At 41.5% G+C, this 19,927-nt stretch overlaps 1 protein-coding gene across 1 annotated transcript in view; it reads right to left on the bottom strand.

The window, feature by feature from the left end:
• The window catches only part of SHISA9 (shisa family member 9), a 495,309-nt gene extending 476,089 nt beyond the window's left edge, over window positions 1–19,220 (bottom strand). Inside the window, exon 1 of the mRNA XM_056536599.1 lies at window positions 18,440–19,220. Within this exon, the coding sequence (XP_056392574.1) occupies window positions 18,440–18,957 (518 nt within the window). The 5' untranslated portion in view covers window positions 18,958–19,220. The remainder of the gene's footprint in view (window positions 1–18,439) is intronic.
• Window positions 19,221–19,927: the final 707 nt, after the last annotated feature.

Genomic DNA, 19,927 nt, shown 5'->3' on the forward strand with positions numbered 1-19,927 from the left:
ACCGGAGGAGGTGGTTATGGTGAACTCTGTAAAAGAATATAAAAGGGGTCTGGATGCATTTTTGGAGAATAATAACATTGCTGGTTATGGATTTTAGATTTATAGGGACAGAATGTTGATCCAGGGATTTATTCTGATGCCATATTTGGAGTCAGGAAGGAATTTTACCTCTAGTATGAAGGTTTTTTGCCTTCCTCTGGGTCAACTCAACTCAGTAGGGACTTATTAGGGTTATAGGTTGAACTTGATGGACTCTGGTCTTTTTCAACCTTATGAACTATGTTACTATGTTACTATGTTACAATATTAGTGTTTCTCCAAGGGACAGGGCACTCACATAAGAGTAGAGTACTGTTGTGTTATTTTGAAGAACAAATGCTATTGCTAGTTTCTGGATTTAATAGTGCTTCTACAAGACATCATTGGTTTCCAGCAGCCGCTATCATGTGTTCTTATTGGTAAGGGGGCACTAGTGTACATTTGTACCTTTATTTACCCACAATGGTTGCACACATTGCTTTCTATGTCTCATTTAGCCGATTGACTATATAGCTTTGGTGTCTTCCGTTTAATGTTACGTTGGCATCCCGTAGCATTGGCTACATTTATCACCAACCTGTTTTTAATGAAATCTAATTGAAGTGAAAAATCCACTGTAAAGTAGAAGTGATCTGCATTTTTATCACTACATCTGCTTCTATATTCTTTATGCACAGTGTATTCCTGCATAGCAAGTTTATGATGCTGTTTGTCAGTTTATTTAGAGAAATATGTCGGTCTTAATATGCCAGCCTTCTGCAGAAGAGTAAAATAGAATATGATGGACATATTTTTACATGTACTAATAGACTCGGTAACAGACAGCCTTTGACATAAATTAATGAAATTACTTCTATTTGTTCTTTTTCCTAATGTTGCTGCTGCTTTTATTGGTTCCAATATTCTATTTGGGTTTAATGGACAATTGCTGATAGCCAATGTATTTGCACACCATTTCACAGTCCTAATAGTATTTATTCCCTTTGTTCTTAGGACTGGACGGGGATCCCCAATGTCAAACTCATCTTAGATATATATATATATATATATATATATATATATATATATATATATATATATATATATATTAGAATGGGAAAGTTTGTTACAGCTTTTGTGTTCCAATTCTAAGTTCTGTAGAACATGCTCTCACTATAACATTACATATAGTACCCCTATCACCATCCACATTGTATCCCCCTAGTGATAGGGACAAGGTGCCCCCATTGCCAGCCATTATGCTTCCAAGCATCATCATCTCTAGACAGGACTTTTTTCCTGTCTGTTAGCACTGAGGTCCTTCTATCCTCTATAACTTGTTACATTTAAAGGGGCACTCCACCCTTAGACATCTTATCCCCTATCCAAAGGATAGGGGATAAGATGTCTGATTGCGGGGGTCCCGCCGCTGGTGACCCCCCAATATAGCATGCGGCACCCACCTGTTACTGCTCCGGAAGCGCTGGAGGGTCTGGCTCCCGACCACGGGGACTGAAGATTGTGACATCACGCCCCGCCCTCTCAATGCAAGTCTATGGGAGGGGGCGTGATGCCCCTCCCATAGAATTGCATTGAGGGGGCGGGGTGTGACGTCACACGGGGGTGGAGTCGTGACGTCACGATCTTCAGTCCCCGTGGTCGGGAGCCAGACCCTCCAACGCTTCCGGAGTAGTAACAGGTAGGTGCCGCATGCTATATTGCGGGGGTCCCCCGCGATCAGACATCTTATCCCCTATCCTTTGGATAGGGGATAAGATGTCTAGGGGTGGAGTACCCCTTAAAGCAGGTAAAGGTGGTTCCTTCATTTAATTTACTCCTCCTAATGTCAGCTCATTGGGAAAACCTATACACATGCATTATACAGTATAATATACATAGTAGTTCAAGATGGGATATACTATGGTAAACTATATCTAATACATTAATTGTTTAATGCTATTTCTCCTTACAATTACATTTAATGATGAGATTAGTTGTAGATGTGATATAGGTGGTGTCATAATCATGAATGGAGCATAGATATCCTACAGTCACAATGGGTAACATACTTAGTCCTGGAAATGTGTTATTCAGGCTTTCACTGCTTTGTACAATATTTAGTCTACTTTTTTATGATATTGTTTTGTGCCGGTGTAACATCATTACTCGTTACGCAATGCTTCAAGAAACATTATAGCCACCATGGATCCCTATAGAAGTCAGGTCTACTGTGTCACTTCTTCTTGGCACTAATAATACAATAAATTCTGAGTGTGATCCAGACTGTCATTTTTTTTATATTTTCTATATCCAAGCTACAGTCACCTGATCATGTTTCTCTTTTGCTTCGTATGTTGTTATTACACAAAAAAAAACATCTTTTAAATCATAGTCATGTTATTCAGTAGACTAGGACATGTTATTGACCATTAGAGCTACTATAGACATTGTCGTTGTTTATATTGAGTGTTTATTAAACTTTAGAGCTACGTTATCTGGGAATTATACAGTGGTCCCTCAAGTTACAATGATCATCCTGGAACCAATTAATATTGTATGTTGAAACCATTGTATGTTGAGACCATAACTCTATGGAAACCTGGTAATTGGTTCTGAAGTCAGCAAAATGTCATCCAAAAATAGGAAAAAGTGAGGATTAAAGATAAATAAGTAGATAACTAATATAGATAAAGCAAATCCTTACATATAACAGTAAGAAAGATCTGCTGGGAGCTGTAAATCATGGTCTATGTCAGCGTTTCCCAACCAGTGTGCCTAAAGCTGATGCAAAACTACAACTCCCAGCATGCCCGGACAGCCAAAGGCTGTCCGGGCATGCTGGGAGTTGTAGTTTTGCAACAGCTGGAGGCACGCTGGTTGGGAAACGCTGGTCTATGTAGAGGAAAGGAGCTTCTTCGGGGTCCTGTACAGTACGCAATATCCTTAAAATGTAAAATGGAGCCGTCCTCACCTGGTGTCCAAAGGAGCAGCTATACCTGGCACAGGTAAAGAGTACAGAACATGTAATACCTCCCTGTACTGTAGGGGGCGCTACGAGACACCAGTCAGTGCATGCGCTTCAGTAATACAGGGGTTTAATGCCGATTCTGATTGGTCGGTTCTTTCAGCCATTGACACGTTTCACCGATCTGGACTGTTTGTAGTATTGTATGTTGAGTCTGGTTTCCACTTACAATGGTTCAGAATAGACCATTGTATGTTGAAACTATTGTATGTTGAGGCCATTGTAAGTTGAGGGATCACTGTATATGTAAGAACTTTGGTTCCGTTCTGTGTCTGACTGAATTCAGCAGAACATAAGAGCCATAGAGACAGTCCAGGCCGCCACTGTGGTACCCATAAAGAAATATTGTAGTTGGTTCACCTTTTCTTCTTTGTGGCTAACCACAGAGCTATTGGTTAGGCAGGTGGTCAAGGAAAATAAAAAATAAATGCATAATAATATAATTTCCCCCTGGACAATCCTCCCACTGGGGATAACAGTTCTATATACCACCTGGATATACCCCATGTGTAGGGGTGATACCCATGAACATAAGTTCTAATAAAGGTGAAAGTCCAACCACATTTGGGGGTCTTACCATTATGGGCATGTCCTTGTTTATTTTTTTGCTATCCCTTTCTACAGACATAGGCGTGCGCAGCCTATTGCATTAGGGTGTGCACCCTAAAGCACAAACTCACGCCGCGCGTGTATATGTCCGCCATTACCGGCGGGTCCCTGGCTGCGATCAACAGCCGGGACCTGCCGCACATGATCCGGGCATCGCTCCGATGCCCGTGGTTATGCTTAGGATGTAAATGTACGTCCTGGTGCGTCAAGTACCACGTCATCAGGACGTACATTTACGTCCTTCATCGTTAAGGGGTTAAATGGAACTTAATAAAAGGTATATTTTATCATATGGAAGGTCCCTATTCAAATCAGTGCCTAGAAGGTATGTAGGTTGGTTTTTAGCTAGCTAGGCCAGTTGGTAGCTAAGTGGATTGGTAGTTGATAGCTAGGTAGATAGCATGTAGGCAAAGTCAGATCACAATACACAGTGTTACTTCACACTTTGTATGTTTAGTTCACAAATAGAGCAACTGATAGAGTCATTTCATACAATCATAGATGCAGAGCCTCTAGTGTTATTCAAAGTGCATGTATAATTAGGTGTTACTGTTTCACATTTTGTGTAAACTGCGCATTCATAAACATAAGGTGCATAACTTTGCCTTGATGTCAGGACCCTTGTATGGTTGCACAAAGTCCTGTGTATTACATCGGGTCCCTATATTAGCACCAGGTAATGTATTCACTGTTCACGTCCCAACACTGCGCTATTGCATTAGTGCCCGTCACTGGTGGCCGTGAAGCGATATTAGAAGAATACACGCTACAACGTGATCCCTGATTAATTAAAGCATGTAGGATGACCTATGGCAATGTGAACGGAGCCCAAATACTTGAAACCAGCTACCACTACCTAGGAAACAGCGAAGTGCAATTACATAGTGTTATACAATCTGCAGCCAATGCATAACAAAGAAAGCTGTGTAGTGTGTACATATGTGGATTAGGAAATGGAGTGACGGGCACTAGTGCAATAGCGCAGTGTTGGGACATCTGCAAGAAAGTGAACAGTGAATACATAACCTGGTGCTAATATAGGGACCCCATGTAATACACAGGACTTTGTGCAATTATACAAGAAGGGTCCTGACATCAAGGCAAAGTTATGCATCTTATGTTTATGAATGCGCAGTTTACACAAAAAAAAAACAGTAACACCTAATTATATATGCACTTTGAATAACACTAGAGCAGTGGTCTTCAACCTACGGACCTCCAGATGTTGCAAAACTACAACTCCCAGCATGCCCTGACAGCCGTTGGCTGTCCGGGCATGCTAGGAGTTGTAGTTTTGCAACATCTGAAGGTCCGCAGATTGGAGACCACTGCACTAGAGGCTCTGCATCTATGATTGTATGAAGTGCACTCCATCAGTTGCTCTATTTGTGAACTAAACATACAAAGGACATTAACTCACATATAATTGGACTGCAAAATAAAGAGCAGTAATAAAAATTCATAGAAGTAACTGCATAATAGCGTGTCTATGTGAAAAGGGTCCAGTAGAGCAGTGTTTCCCAACCAGGGTGCCTCCAGGTGTTGCAAAACTACAACTCCCAGCATGCCTGGACAGCCAAAGGCTGTCCAGGCATGCTGGGAGTTGTAGTTTTGCAACATCTGGAGGCACCCTGGTTGGGAAAAACTGCAGTAGGGTAAGTGTGAAGTAACACTGTGTATTGTGACTAAAAGCCCCCACCCCACCGGGTCACCACCCCACACGATTCCCCATCCCAAAGTACCAAAGAAAATAACAAAAAAAACCTCACCTAGTCCCACACAGCGATCTCCAGAAGAGCCGGGCCGCGTTCTCTCTTCTCCACAGTGCAGGCGCTGATGATTGACGTCATCTGCGCCTGCGTCTGGGAAGAGGTCACGGCCTTCTCTGAACTCTGTGCGCACACAGTTCAGAAGCTCCGGCCGTGAGTGACCAGCTATGAATGCCTCCCTGGGTTAAATAGACCCAGGGAACATATAAAAAAGCAAAGTCTGCGGGCAGAACTGGGGAGGATTACCCCATGATCTGTCCCCCTGCATGATTTTCTGGGGGGATGTGTCCCCCCGATTCCTACGCTACCTGGATATCCCGAATTTGACGGGAGCCTGGGCTTGATTAGGGTGTGCCCAGGCACACCCGGCACACCCCGTGCGCACTCCTATGTCTACAGACCCTACAATGTACAAATAATGGAGATGAACTTGACGATCAGGTCAATCTTCTCTCCTTCAGGAGGTTATTCTCATAAAGTTATAAGGTTTATAAATATCTATAGGTCATAATATTCAGTTAAAGACTATAGAGTATTATATTCAGGGGTCAAGTCCTGGGAAAAAAACTGTGGAAACTAACTCAAGATTTCCAGTCAAAGGCTGGTCCTGCAGGACTCCTGCTATTGGGAACAGTATTCCTGCTGCGAAAATAGTGCAGGAACTCAGTTCCGACACATTCCTGCAAGACTTGAGCCCTGATTATATTGTATGTGATACAGTAGCAGCTGTATCCCACCAGTCTCCTTTTCTTCCCCTTTACAGACAGGAGAGCAGTGTCAGGCTCCTTCCCACAGCGCACACTGCAGAGTCTGAACACAGGAGACACAATCAGTGTGATCACTTGTAGAAGTGCAGCAGATTCATGTATGACTTATCTGCTATCCCTGAGCTCTTTGTCTCTTAGGGCAGATATGAGATCTTTAGCAGCAGTCAACACATAGAAAGGGCATAGAAATAAACACCTAGGGTGGGCCTGAGAGATGCCAGGAAAGTTGAGATATGTGATGATGTAATCCTGTTGTTAACGGGAAGTCACTTTCATTTTCTGGTATTCAGACTGGTGGTCACATAACCCAGTTACAGTACTGAATTGTATGGATGCAGCAGAGCTGGGAGGAAACAAATGGTACTACAGGAATACTAATAGTGAGGTGTTGTGCTCCATTCAATCTCTATAGAAGCACCAGAGATCTCCGGAGCCCCATGGACAACGCATGAAAAGCAACCCCGCCTCTCATAATTGTAATAATTAGCACAAAACATTTAACATGTGAAATAAGAAGTGAACAATCATTGAGCTGCAGTATGATGACTGAGGGTGTGGTGATGGAAACCACAACCAAAAACGTAACCCTGTTATTAACCCTATTTGCTGCCGGACTCTCAGGTATGCACCTCTAAGGCATAAATGTTGGACTGTATGAAATGTGACCAGACTAAAGAGATGACCACTGACTGACATTTCTACTTTAGTACATCAAAAGCTTTTTGATGTGAAGAATATGAAGCAAAATTATAAGATCATGAAGTTCTGTTGGTTCAGGAAGCGTTAATGGAAAAGAATAAAAAAAAGACAAGAGAAACACAATCGATTGTCACCAGCTTCATCAACATTCTTTGCTATTCTTCAACTGGAATTTGAGCCAGAAACCTTGTGATGTAATTTGCCAGAGCTAACATGCTAACAGCTGTGTGAGGTGATCGATATTCAAGTATCGGAGCAATTCATGTAGGTCCCACATGACAAGTGCCTGCTGGAAAGTATCTTAGAAGGCTTTTCATTGCATTCATTTGTTCATGAGTTGATGGGAAGAATAATACATGAACAGCAGAGAACCAACCAAAAAAAAAGCAAAGTAAGCTGAGTAATGTATAAATTAGTCAAATAGCATTTGTCGGCTCCAGGGCCCACCAGTATATTACAGCACTGACTCCAACTGCTTCCACTTTAAACTGTAAATTAGCAGTTAATGTTGCTTATAAAAGGGGATTTTCTGCTGTAAATGTGCAATTTTGTGTGTAATTTCTAGGTCTATGGAACAATATATGCCACCTACATATAGAAGCATAGTAATAATGGGAATAAGACACACACAGTTACCATACAACAGAAACGTGTTACTTGGAAAATGCTTTAGGTCAATAAGCACACAGCTTGGAAGCACATAGGGTGCACAGTGAATGTTCATGTGAGTGCACAGTGTATGTTTATGTGGGTGCACTGTGTATGTTCATGTGGGTGCACAGTGTATGTTCATGTGGGTGCACAGTGTATGTTTATGTGGGTGCACAGTGTATGTTCATGTGGGTGCACAGTGTATGTTCATGTGGATGCACAGTATATGTTCATGTGGGTGCACAGTGTATGTTCATGTGGGTGCACAGTGTATGTTCATGTGGGTGCACAGTGTATGTTTATGTGGGTGCACAGTGTATGTTTATGTGGGTGCACAATGTATGTTTATGTGGGTGCACAGTGTATGTTTATGTGGGTGCACAGTGTATGTTTATGTGGGTGCACTGTGTATGTTCATGTGGGTGCACAGTGTATGTTCATGTGGGTGCACAGTGTATGTTCATGTGGGTGCACAGTGTATGTTCATGTGGATGCACAGTATATGTTCATGTGGGTGCACAGTGTATGTTCATGTGGGTGCACAGTGTATGTTTATGTGGGTGCACAGTGTATGTTCATGTGGGTGCACAGTGTATGTTTATGTGGGTGCACAATGTATGTTTATGTGGGTGCACAGTGTATGTTTATGTGGGTGCACAGTGTATGTTTATGTGGGTGCACAGTGTATGTTTATGCGGGTGCACAGTGTATGTTTATGTGGGTGCACAGTGTATGTTCATGTGGGTGCACAGTGTATGTTCATGTGGGTGCACAGTGTATGTTTATGTGGGTGCACAGTGTATGTTCATGTGGGTGCACAGTGTATGTTTATGCGGGTGCACAGGTTTATGTTTATGTGGGTGCACAGTGTATGTTTATGTGGATGCACAGTGTATGTTCATGTGGGTACATGTTCATGTGGGTGCACAGTGTATGTTCATGTGGGTGCACAGTGTATGTTCATGTGGGTGCACAGTGTATGTTTATGTGGGTGCACAGTGTATGTTCATGTGGGTGCACAGTGTATGTTTATGTGGGTGCACAGTGTATGTCATGCTTTATAAATGAGGATGGAATGAATCCAGAAACAAAAAATTGAAAGCCCTTGAGTGACTGACTGATAGATATACAGACAGACAGATAGACAGTGCCATAAACAGTATGTAAGCTGTTCAAGAGCTGCAGAAAAGTACAAGTAATTTCATTTCCTGACACTTTCTTGTCCCTAGGGAAATTCAGATAATGAAATTCCCCAATATATACAGAAATCCTGTGTGTATCCCACCTGGACGTACAAGGTTTCACCTTTTGAACCTACATAGAACCAACTTGCAATTTTCTATTGATTGTAGAATTGGCATTATTGACATTTGAGTCCTTGGTTACATATCTCCAGGCTGGAGTCCAAAGGTACCAGCACAAAGAGCTTCAGCAAACCACCGAGCTACTGAAGGTTTAGCCTGAGCAAAATAATATACTGCTGAAAGTGAAGCATTCCATTTTAACACCTTAAGGATTACTAGTGTCTTTCGGGTTTTAGTTTTCCTCTGAAGTGGTTGTAATATATAAAAAGTTGCATACAGTGTTTTGCCATCCAGCAAGCCGACAGGTTCCACATAAAGCACATAGGTCCATGTGAACCAATCCTTACCACAGCAGCCAGATAAGCCCATACATGGCAGCAGAAGCAAAAGTATCTGGAACTTACGCACTGGCCTAGATTTATCAATTGGCTTTGAAGGGGTACTCCGCTGCCCCAGCGTTCAGAACATTTTGCTCTGAACGCTTGGAGTGGGCAGCGAGATCGTGATGACCACACCCCTTGTGATGTCACACCACACCCCCTCAATGCAAGTCTATGGGAGGGGGTTTAGTGGCCACCACGCCCCCTCTCATAGACTTACATTGAGGGGGCGTGGTGTGACACCACAAGGGGTGTGGTTGTGATGTCATGCTCCCCACCGCCCATACCCAGTGTTCTAAATGAACGCCGAGTGCCTAACAGAGATTGCGGGGGTCCCAGCATCAGGCCCCCCCGCGATTAGACATTTTATCCCCTATCCTTAGGATAGGGGATAAGATGTCTAGGGGCGGAGTACCCCTTTAACCCAAAACTGTCTGGTTTTGCCCAACAACCAATCTGGTAAACATGAAAGTTGAGCTGTGATTGGTAACTGAGGGCAAAACCAGACAGTTTTGGTTTCAGGCTGATTGATAAATCTGGGCCAGCGTGTGATATATTTCCAATAGAACTATTAAGAGAAATTACAACATCAGGTCTATCAAAAAACTGGGTCCTACATTTCAGAATGGTAAAGGAATAAATAAACTGCACTCAGTCCCTATGGCTGAAAGAGTCCTCTCTGGGAAAAGTTATCACAGGTCTTGCACTTACATTTCGTCACAGCATGCTCTATATTTATCTTCAAATTGTCATATATTTATTATTCCTTTGGATGGTATTTGGTTGCATGTCTGCTGTTCCAGTTTTGCTTTCTGATGGATTTAGCAGATGGGGCTTTCCTGGAGTAAGGTGTTTAGATATATTTTTCCATGTGACTTTAACCTGCTAAGGTGTAGCCCCGCGTCATAGCGGGTCGGGCCCGGCCTCTAACAATGGGCCGGACCTGTGGCTAATAGAGCGCGGCATTGATTGTGGTGGCGCGCGCTATTAACCCTTTAGACGCTGCGTTCAAAGTTGAACGCTGCGTCTAAAGTGAAAGTGAAAGCATGCCGGTTAGCTCAGGGAGCTGTTCGGGATAGCCGCGGCAAAATCGCGGCATTCCCGAACAGCTTACAGGACAGCCGGAGGGTTCCTACCTGCCTCCTCGCTGTCCGATCGCCGAATGACTGCTCAGTGCCTGAGATCCAGGCATGAGTAGTCAAGTGACAGAATCATCGATCACTGGTTTCCTATGAGAAACCACTGATCAATGATAAAGATCAGTGTGTGCAATGTTATAGGTCCCTATGGGAGCTATAACACTGCAAAAAAAAGTGAAAAAAAAAGTGAATAAAGATCATTTAACCCCTTCCCTATTAAAAGTTTGAATCACCCCCCTTTTCCCATAAAAAAAAACACAGTGTAAATAAAAATAAAAATAAACATATGTGGTATCGCCACATGCAGAAATATCCGAATTATTAAAATATATTGTTAATTAAACCGCACGGTCAATGGCGTACGCGCAAAAAAATTCCAAAGTCCAAAATAGAGCATTTTTGGTCACTTTTTATATCATGAAAAAATGAATAAAAATCAATAAGTCCTATCAATGCAAAAATGGTACCGCTAAAAACTTCAGATCACGGTGCAAAAAATTAGGCCTCATATCGCCTCATACGCAGAAAATTTAAAAAGTTATAGGGGTCAGAAGATGACAATTTTAAAAGTATTAATTTTCCTGCATGTAGTTATGATTTTTTCCAGAAGTACGACAAAATCAAACCTATATAAGTAGGGTATCATTTTAATTGTATGGACCTACAGAATAAAGATAAGGTGTCATTTATACCGAAAAATGTACTGTGTAGAAACGGAAGCCCCCAAAAATTACAAAACAGTGTTGGTTTTTTTTTCAATTTTGTCTCGCAATGATTTTTTTTTCCGTTTCACCGTATATTTCTGGGAAAAATGACTGACGTCATTACAAAGTAGAATTCATGGTGCAAAAAATAAGCCATCATATGGATTTTTAGGTGCAAAATTGAAAGAGTTATGATTTTATTAAAGGCAAGGAGGGAAAAAACGGAAATGCAAAAACGGAAAACCCCCCCGGTCCTTAAGGGGTTAAAGAAAGTCCTATTTTTCTGCGCAATCTCACTGCACTTGGATGACCAGAAAGTGTTTTGGAAAATGTGCCTCATACATTGCTTGACAACATGATAAATTTGGGGCATTTGACATCAGCATAATAGCATAATGGAAAAATGACACCCTTAAAAAGAGAAGTGAAAAATGCCAAAAAATTATAAATGCTGCCCCCTAGTGCTTGGTCTGTACTGAAGCACACTGTGCATAAACAGTGTACTGGCATTGTTGTATCGGTATGGCTGTTGTACACTGTCGCCACAGATGTTACCTGCTACCTGACAGACTGAAAGACTTTCAGCACAGCACAACCACTTGGCCTTTTTCCTCACCCCTTCTTTCCCGTAGGTATTCTGGTGGTGCACACCATGAAATGATGGTCTGATAAACACAATCAACAGGGACTAAGATTCTCAATTGGAACATGGATTCCTATCAATGTCCATGACTTAGAAAAGGCATTACAGAAATAATTGTTATAGTTGGCCAGTCTAAGTAAGGCTAAAGGTCAAATGAGAGAACAATCACATGTGAAGAGATCCAGTCAGTTCCAGGATCTACTGTATGTTAAAGGGGTACTCCGGGGAAAACCTTTTTTCTTTTAAATCAACTGGTGGCAGAAAGTTAAACATATTTGTAAATTATTTCTATTAAAAAATCTTAATCCTTCCAGTACTTATTAGCTGCTGAATGCTACAGAGGAAATTCCTTTCTTTTTGGAACACTGATGACATCACGAGCACAGTGCTCTCTGCTGACATCTCTGTCCATCTTAGCAACCGTGCATAGCAGATGTATGCTAAGGGCAGCATGGTGGCTTAGTGGTTAGCACTGCTGCCTTGCAGTGCTGGGGCCATGGGTTCAAATCCCACTAAGGACAACAATAAATAAATAAAGACTTATTATTATTATTATTATTATTATAATAATGTCAGCAGAGCACACTGTGCTCGTGATGGCATCAGAGAGCATTCCAAAAAGAAAAGAATTTCCTCCGTAGTATTCAGCAGCTAATAAGTACAGGAAGGATTAAGATTTTTTTTTTATAGAAGTAATTTACAAATATGTTTAACTTTCTGGCACCAGTTGATTTAAAAGAAAAAAGGTTTTCACCGGAGTACCCCTTTAAGGGTACTGGTATGGTCACAGCAATCTAAAGATGATAACTTATCATGTTTCCTTGCTTTTCTTTAACTACAGTAAGTCAAATATTCATTTGTTTGCTTATCCCAGTATCTACATACTCATGCCTAAAGTAGTGTAACTAGTTCTCCCTCCAATCCCCCTTTGCATGCAGTACCTGGGGTCCATGCCCTTTCAGTTCAAGATCTTACAGAAAGTAAATCTGGTCACCTTGAAGATAACTTCCCTGGTCCTGTAATATAGTCCTGATTTACCTCTCTATATTTCACTTAACAACTGAATTATTTGCCTAACATTACAACCACATATATAGCAAATTAATATGTATCATTGTGTGTGTTTTGTTTATAAATATCAAGCTTTATGAAGATCTACCTACATTCAGTTGAGATTCCTCAGTATCGGTAATGACACATACCGTAGGCATGCGCCTCTAAACAACTATGAGGAAGCCCCCATAAACCTGGAAACTAATACAGTGGTCCCTCAACATACGATGGTAATCCGTTCCAAATGGACCATCATTTGTTGAAACCATCGTATGTTGAGGGATCCGTGCAATGTAAAGTATGGGACAGTGGTCTACAACCTGCGGACCTCCATATGTTGCAAAACTACAACACCCAGCATGGCTGTCCGGGCATGCTGGGAGTTGTAGTTTTGCAACATCTGGAGGTCCGCAGGTTGAATACCACTTGTAGAGGAAGTTGTACTCATCCCCGCAGCTCCGGACCGTCACCACTCGTCACCGCTGCCCGGGATGTCGCCCTCCATTGCTGTTGCCGCATCCCCGTGGTGTCCACGACGCTCCAGCAAGGCCTCTGCTTCCCCGGCATCCTCGCTCTCCGTTGCCGCTTTCCCTCGCCGCCATCACGTCGCTACGCACGCCGCTCCTATTGGATGAAGGGACAGCGTGCGCAGCGACGTGATGACGACGATGGAGAGCGATGCAGGGGATCCCGAAGAGGACGTGCCGGAGCACCGAGGACAGGTAAGTGATTGTCAGCGGACCACACGGGGCACTGTAAACAGCTATCCGGTGGCAGCTGAAGCAGTCTGTGCTACCGGATAGCCGTTTATGCGATGGCCCCGACATACAAAAGCATCGTATGTTGATGCTGCCTTTAACATGCGATGGCCTCCGAGAGGCCATCGTATGTTGAAATGATCGAATGTCGGGCCATCGTAGGTTGAGGGGTCACTGTACAGTACAAATGATACAAATATCTGGATTAATGTGTTTGTTTCTGAATTGTCATTTCCATTTCCCATCATTTCATTTAATTAAATGAACTGTATAAGACAATGGCACCTCCTTTCAGAGAGCGTTCCGTCTATCATCTCTGTCCTCACATCCCCTTCACTCATCAAACATCAGTTTGTGACCTGCTTCTATAACACATGTGCTACATAGATCCATTAGATGTCACAGATATATCTTCAAGAGATTGTTAAAGTGCATATGTTTCCTTAAAGGGGTACTCCAGTGGAAAACTCAATCAACTGGTGCCAGAAAGTTAAACAGATTTGTAAATTACTTCTATTAAAAAATCTTAATCCTTCCAGTACATTTTATGGGCTGTATACTACAGAGGACATGCTTTTCTTTTTGGATTTCTCTGATGTCACGACCACAGCGCTCTCTGCTGACCTCTGCTGTCCATTTTAGCAACTGTCCAGAGAAGCATATGTTTGCTATGCTGATTTTCTCCTGCTCTGGACAGTTCCAAAAATGGACAGCAGAGGTCAGCAGAGAGCACTGTGGTCGTGACATCAGAGAAACCCAAAAAGAAAAGCATTTCTTCTGTAGTATATAGCCCATAAAAAGTACTGGAAGGATAAAGATTTTTTAATAGAAGTAATTTACAAATCTGTTTAACTTTCTGGCACCAGTTGATTTAAAAAAAAGTTTTCCACGGGAGTACCCCTATAAGAAGGAATATATTGAATTCTTTATAGATGCCCAAATTATCTTTTATCGCTCACTGTTCTTAGAAATAAAGGATTCATACTAAGTTTTCTATTTATTGATTTCCTTTTTGGGGGGGGGGGGAATTAAAGATTTTTTGTCTCGGTCAGGTCTAGAATATGGTGATAAGAAGTCTTGAGGTTAATTGGTTGATGTTGTTACATTGTTAAAATAAAGAGGTGAAGACCAATTGTCATTTCCTCAACCAACATTTTTCCTTCCATAATTCAGTATGGAATTATTAGCATCAGTAGCTCAGGAAAATACAGGCATTGTACATATATTGAAGTTAATGAGTTAATTGTCTTAAGTTCTATATATCAGACAATTTCATCATAACATTTTATCATAACCGTGAGGCAACATTTTTATCATTTTTGCTTATTGAACTTTTTACCTTGTACCTGTGTTTGCATAAATTTTTTCATGTACTACATTTTTCCTCCCACACTCCATAATATACTGATAAGTTGATAGATTTTCTATGAAATGGCCTTAGTGTGTATGTTTGACATGGGAATTCAGAATACTGTATGTTGGTGCCATAAGCTACAGGATATCAGGAAATATATATATATATATATATATATATATATATATATATATATATATATATATATATTGTCTCATCAAGGGCCACTAAGCAGTTATCATTATAGAACTATGGATAGGTACATATTACAACTAATTTGACATATAGTTCATAGCTAGAACCCTAACAGCATGGCTAAAAAAAAATATCCCACATAAAGTAACCAATCGTGTAGTTTTCACAATCCTGTGACATATACGTCATTTACCTCTCGAATCCATAGTTCTACTGTATGTTCTTCCATCCCAACTGTTCTTTTGTATCATAAATTTATGAATTGGCTCCAAAAACTCCACACCTGTGCCTCAATGTACATTGGCACTATCATGTCCTATTTTGTATAATTTTATACATATTTCAGTATTTTGATATGGTTTATAATATACTTTGGTAGCAGTTTTTGGGCAATTTCCATGAAGAGGCCTTGTGAAGAATGATTTATGTTGAGTTTAAGAAGCACAAGAAGAATTAGTCTTCTGATAGTTGTCACAGAACTGTTCGTCTCCATTTTAGATATTGGTTGATTTGATTATAATTGGACTATTCTATAACCAGTTGACTGGTATGCTATCTAGCTACAATCCCACCGCACTTTTGGAGAGAAGCTACTTTGCATACTTTTTTATCCCATGGAGCATTGAACAGTTTATAAGACGCCATACACCAGTTTGACGGTCTCCTCAAGGAGAGGCACTACTGTAACCCTTCCTTCATACAGCCTAGGTGTAGCTTGTAGCTTCGGAGCTTCAATGCAAAATCTACAATAGGGCCCCGTATGCCAACTAGTGTATTGCTCTCTTATGGGGCAGATGTGCGTTGGGGCCCTTTTAGGCACCAGGGCCTCGATGGGACTGCTACCTCTATAGCTACACCCTTGCAGGCAGCAATTAATCCTGTATCACCTCTGTGGTCATTAGGGCTCTATATGACATTGTTTCATCCCCAACATAGCACTTATTGGTTGGCACAAATTGGTTACAATTTGCATAAATCATCAATCAACAGAGTGGCGCTCTGCCCTCCAAACGCCAACCAAGTCTATGATCTTGGTCTCATGTATCCCTGTGATCTCTAAAGTCCTAATGCTAAGCAATAATAACCTATAGAAATCTTGAGCATTCCCCGGATATCTAAAGAAACGATTCCAAAACAACAGGACATCACATTGGCCTCAGTTTTATGGAGCAATGACAAGCTCAATAGACTTGTAAGTGGAAGAACACTTATTTGAAATGCTGGTGAAAACCTCACTCCACTGCACTTCACATCTATATAAATGCTTTTTTTTTCTATTCCACAGAGAACTATTCACACCACACATTTCTCTCTCCTACACAGTGAAACCCCTGAATGGTAACAGACTGAGAAGAAAAGGCATTTATCAAAATGTCGAAGAGGAAAAGATTCCCAGAGGAGAAGGATCAACAATCTAAACAGAAAATCAATGGATCTATTTTAATTGTTATGGAATGAATGAGGAAAAACACCATCCACATACTCTACACCTGCAACAGAATAAATAGTTCAATGTCACTTTAGTATAAACTTCTATGGGCTAAGAAGCTTTTGTTCATTTCCTGGTTGCGAATAAACAGCGTTCTCGCCATTTCCATGAAGGGCTGCAGCTCTATACAGTAGGAGGGCACTGTACTATAAGTTTATCTAGTGTGATCAGGTAGAATATAGATTGTTCATTTCTATTGAGCGTAGAACCGGTCAGCCCTTTGATACGTATATGGCCATTGACATACAGAATTAGCCACAATCAAATGAACTCCTATGTGAATTGTCCCGGTATAAGCTGCCTGTATGGACAGATAGTGATCCGAATTATTTCCCTTCTTCTCTACATTGTTTTAATGAAACCGTCACACTTCCAGTGAAAATGTTCAATAAAAAAAAAAAACTTGATTTACAAAAGAATGATTTCCTATTGTTCTGATGGAATTAACTCTTTCATTGCCCTAAATGGCATGCTATGGAGCGATCATTGCAAATGATTGTCAATGAAGGTAAAGCTCGCTGGACACCAGGAAGGATTTTGAAGCATGAATATATTTTCCGGCTGACTGAATCGATTTTCACTGGTCAGAACAGATCATTTACCATCCTTAAGATATGACTGGCAATAGGCTGGTTATCGGTGAGATCAGCCTAATGGTAGATAGATAGATAATATATGTAAGTAAGGATTGGTGAGAAAAGTCAGACCCTTTTATCTCCATCTGCTATCATGTGGTTGAGATTAGCATAATGAATCAGTGGGAACAGAGAAGTTAAAAATATGTTATGTTTTCACACAGATGCTGACATGATCTGAATGTTAAGATGATGGGAAAAACGGGCTTTTATCCCAAACTGTCATCCCGCCCACTGCCCACACAATCTCCCTCTGTATCCATCTCCCTCTGTGCCAGTTACTTGTGCATTGTAGTTCTCCAGTGTCTTATAGTCTCTGTTATTGTGCATCGCACCTGTCCACATTGCTGCACTAGTCCCCTGGCCTTTTTACTGATGACAACATCCCCGTATTGTCCTGTTCCACTTACTCATTCCTGCTACCCCCAGTGCTCCACTTTTGTCACCCTCTCTCTCTCCCTCTCTCTGTCTCTCTCTCTCTCTCCCTCCTTCTCTTGTAAATCTTCATTGCCCTGAACAGAGGTAACCTAGAAATATTAGGAGCAATCTTCCCCCTGTCAACATACGTGTATGCGAGGAGAGACCTGTCACATCTTTGAATGGCTTCTTAAATCCTATATTCAGAATTGAGCCATGATGACCATGTTAGTGATTTTAGCCCCATGGTAGGAAAGAACAGCTCAGTGCGGGCAGTCAATGTCTACAAGAAGAATGAGTTTAACCTAAATACACAGACATCCACAGAGCAGGTGCTTCCTGCACTTTCCATTTCCAAGACAAGATGCAGCTCTGTGGTCGATGAGACAAATTCCAAGATGCGTATAAGATTCAGTTGAAACCTAAAATTCAGGATTGTAAATGGGATTTCGGCAGCAACTGTGTGGGTGGTGGATTGTTTGTTTCACAGGTTAGAATAGACTACGACATACACTAAAACAGTGTGGAACTGACCTGTATACACATGACTGCAGTAGTGAAGTGTACATATTACAGCTCAGTGTTATTGTAACCATATAGCTGAAAATTGGGTATATAAGATATCAGTTATTGGAAAAACAATATTGTTAAATGTTTAAGCATCATTGACATTGATCTAGCAGTCTCTGGCTTAGTGGGCATGAGTAGATATAAAGTGAACCCTAGCCATGGCGTATGGGTCAGGGGTAATAAGCCTGACCACTATGAGAGCATCAAAATTTACAAGCTTTGGATTTCGCGACATAGCAAACTGGTCAAGAGTGACATACCTTGACATGTTTTCCCTCTGAGGTCTGTGAGCTTTTTCCAGTCCAAGTTTAGTGAATATCCCTACGAGGACCATTACAGCTACTACTCCACATATGATGTAGACAATCAAATTTGTTTTATCCCTAGTGGGGTCATGCAGGGGGTCATCAATCTTTGGGGGTGTCTTTCCTGGTTGAAGCCAGATAGGTCTATCATAGTTTGTGCAAACACTTTGATCCAGTTTAGCTTGTTTGAACTTACAGCAATATCTGAAGCCACAAGTACCACAACAATACAAAAATTCCCCCGAACTGCAGTTAAATGGAGGGTCCCATTGCCCCATGACGTCAAAATACCCCCTGCAACCCTCAGCAGTCTGAGGAGGCTCTGAAGACTCTAGATCTCCATGGTTAGACAGGTTGACATCTGATACCACTTCGGTGCTCCCAAATTGAAGTCCACTCTTCCCCTGGGTGCCACACAGCAAAGTAAAGAGATCCACTAGGAAGTAATATAATAGTGCCCTAATTCCTTTCATGATAAGAAGCTGCCTTAGTTTAACTTGATATGGAAGATCCAAAGTAACAAGTAAGAAAAACCATGCGCAGGAGAAGTCAGGAGGTCTCAGCCCATCAAACTAGGTCCATCCTCAGTGCTGGAGAAGGTGTTTGTGCAGTCCTCACCTGGAAGGTGTTGCGATGATGATGATGGGGATGCTCTGTTGTATATTGCAGTAAGCTCTGTCTGTTTCTGTGCAGCTCTAACTGCTCTGCACTTGTGGAATCGAGGAAAGCAGAGGGGATTCTGCTTTGTTAGAGTAGTGTAAAAAGAGAGAGAGAGGGAAGGGGGAAGGAGGATGGAGGGGGAGGAATAGATATAGGAGGAGTAGAAACTGAGGGAGGGATGACATGTGTGGTGAGTAAGGAGGGAGTGCTTGCAAGAGATGAGGAGGGATGTGATTTAAAGTGAGTGCAAAGTGAGCTGCAGCACCAGAGCATGTCATCCTTCCTCATGTAAACAAACACACGATGGAAACAAAGTTTACACCTTCCTCTTGTGACAGGCAGCAGCACACAATGCACATGACTTATAACATTCTACACAGCAATGATATTATTAAAAGAAACTAATTAAATTAATAAAAGAAACTTAGTAGACTAAGATACAGACAAACTAAAGCATGCCACCTGTAATAGAACTGCAAATTCCAGCATGCCAGCTTCCACTGTTGCAGGATATGATACAAGGTGTGTATGAATAATATATAGATCTTTGCTACATTGTAAATACTGTGACAATACACAGGAATGCAAGGAGATGTACACCTGAAAATTAACCAATACTGCTGAGCACTGATGAGCACTAAATCTCTATGTGTGGAGTCATTGGTCATGGGCACTGACACCTGGCCCATTGGCACAGCTAGCTGTAAGAGGTGAAAAAGTCAACTGGGTACCAAAATCCTGCTTCTACAGAAGAGAACAGAGGTCAAATATGGCCAGATATAC

The sequence above is a fragment of the Hyla sarda genome, chromosome 8 (genome assembly GCF_029499605.1).
Source record: "Hyla sarda isolate aHylSar1 chromosome 8, aHylSar1.hap1, whole genome shotgun sequence".
Classification (NCBI taxonomy): Eukaryota; Metazoa; Chordata; class Amphibia; order Anura; family Hylidae; genus Hyla; species Hyla sarda.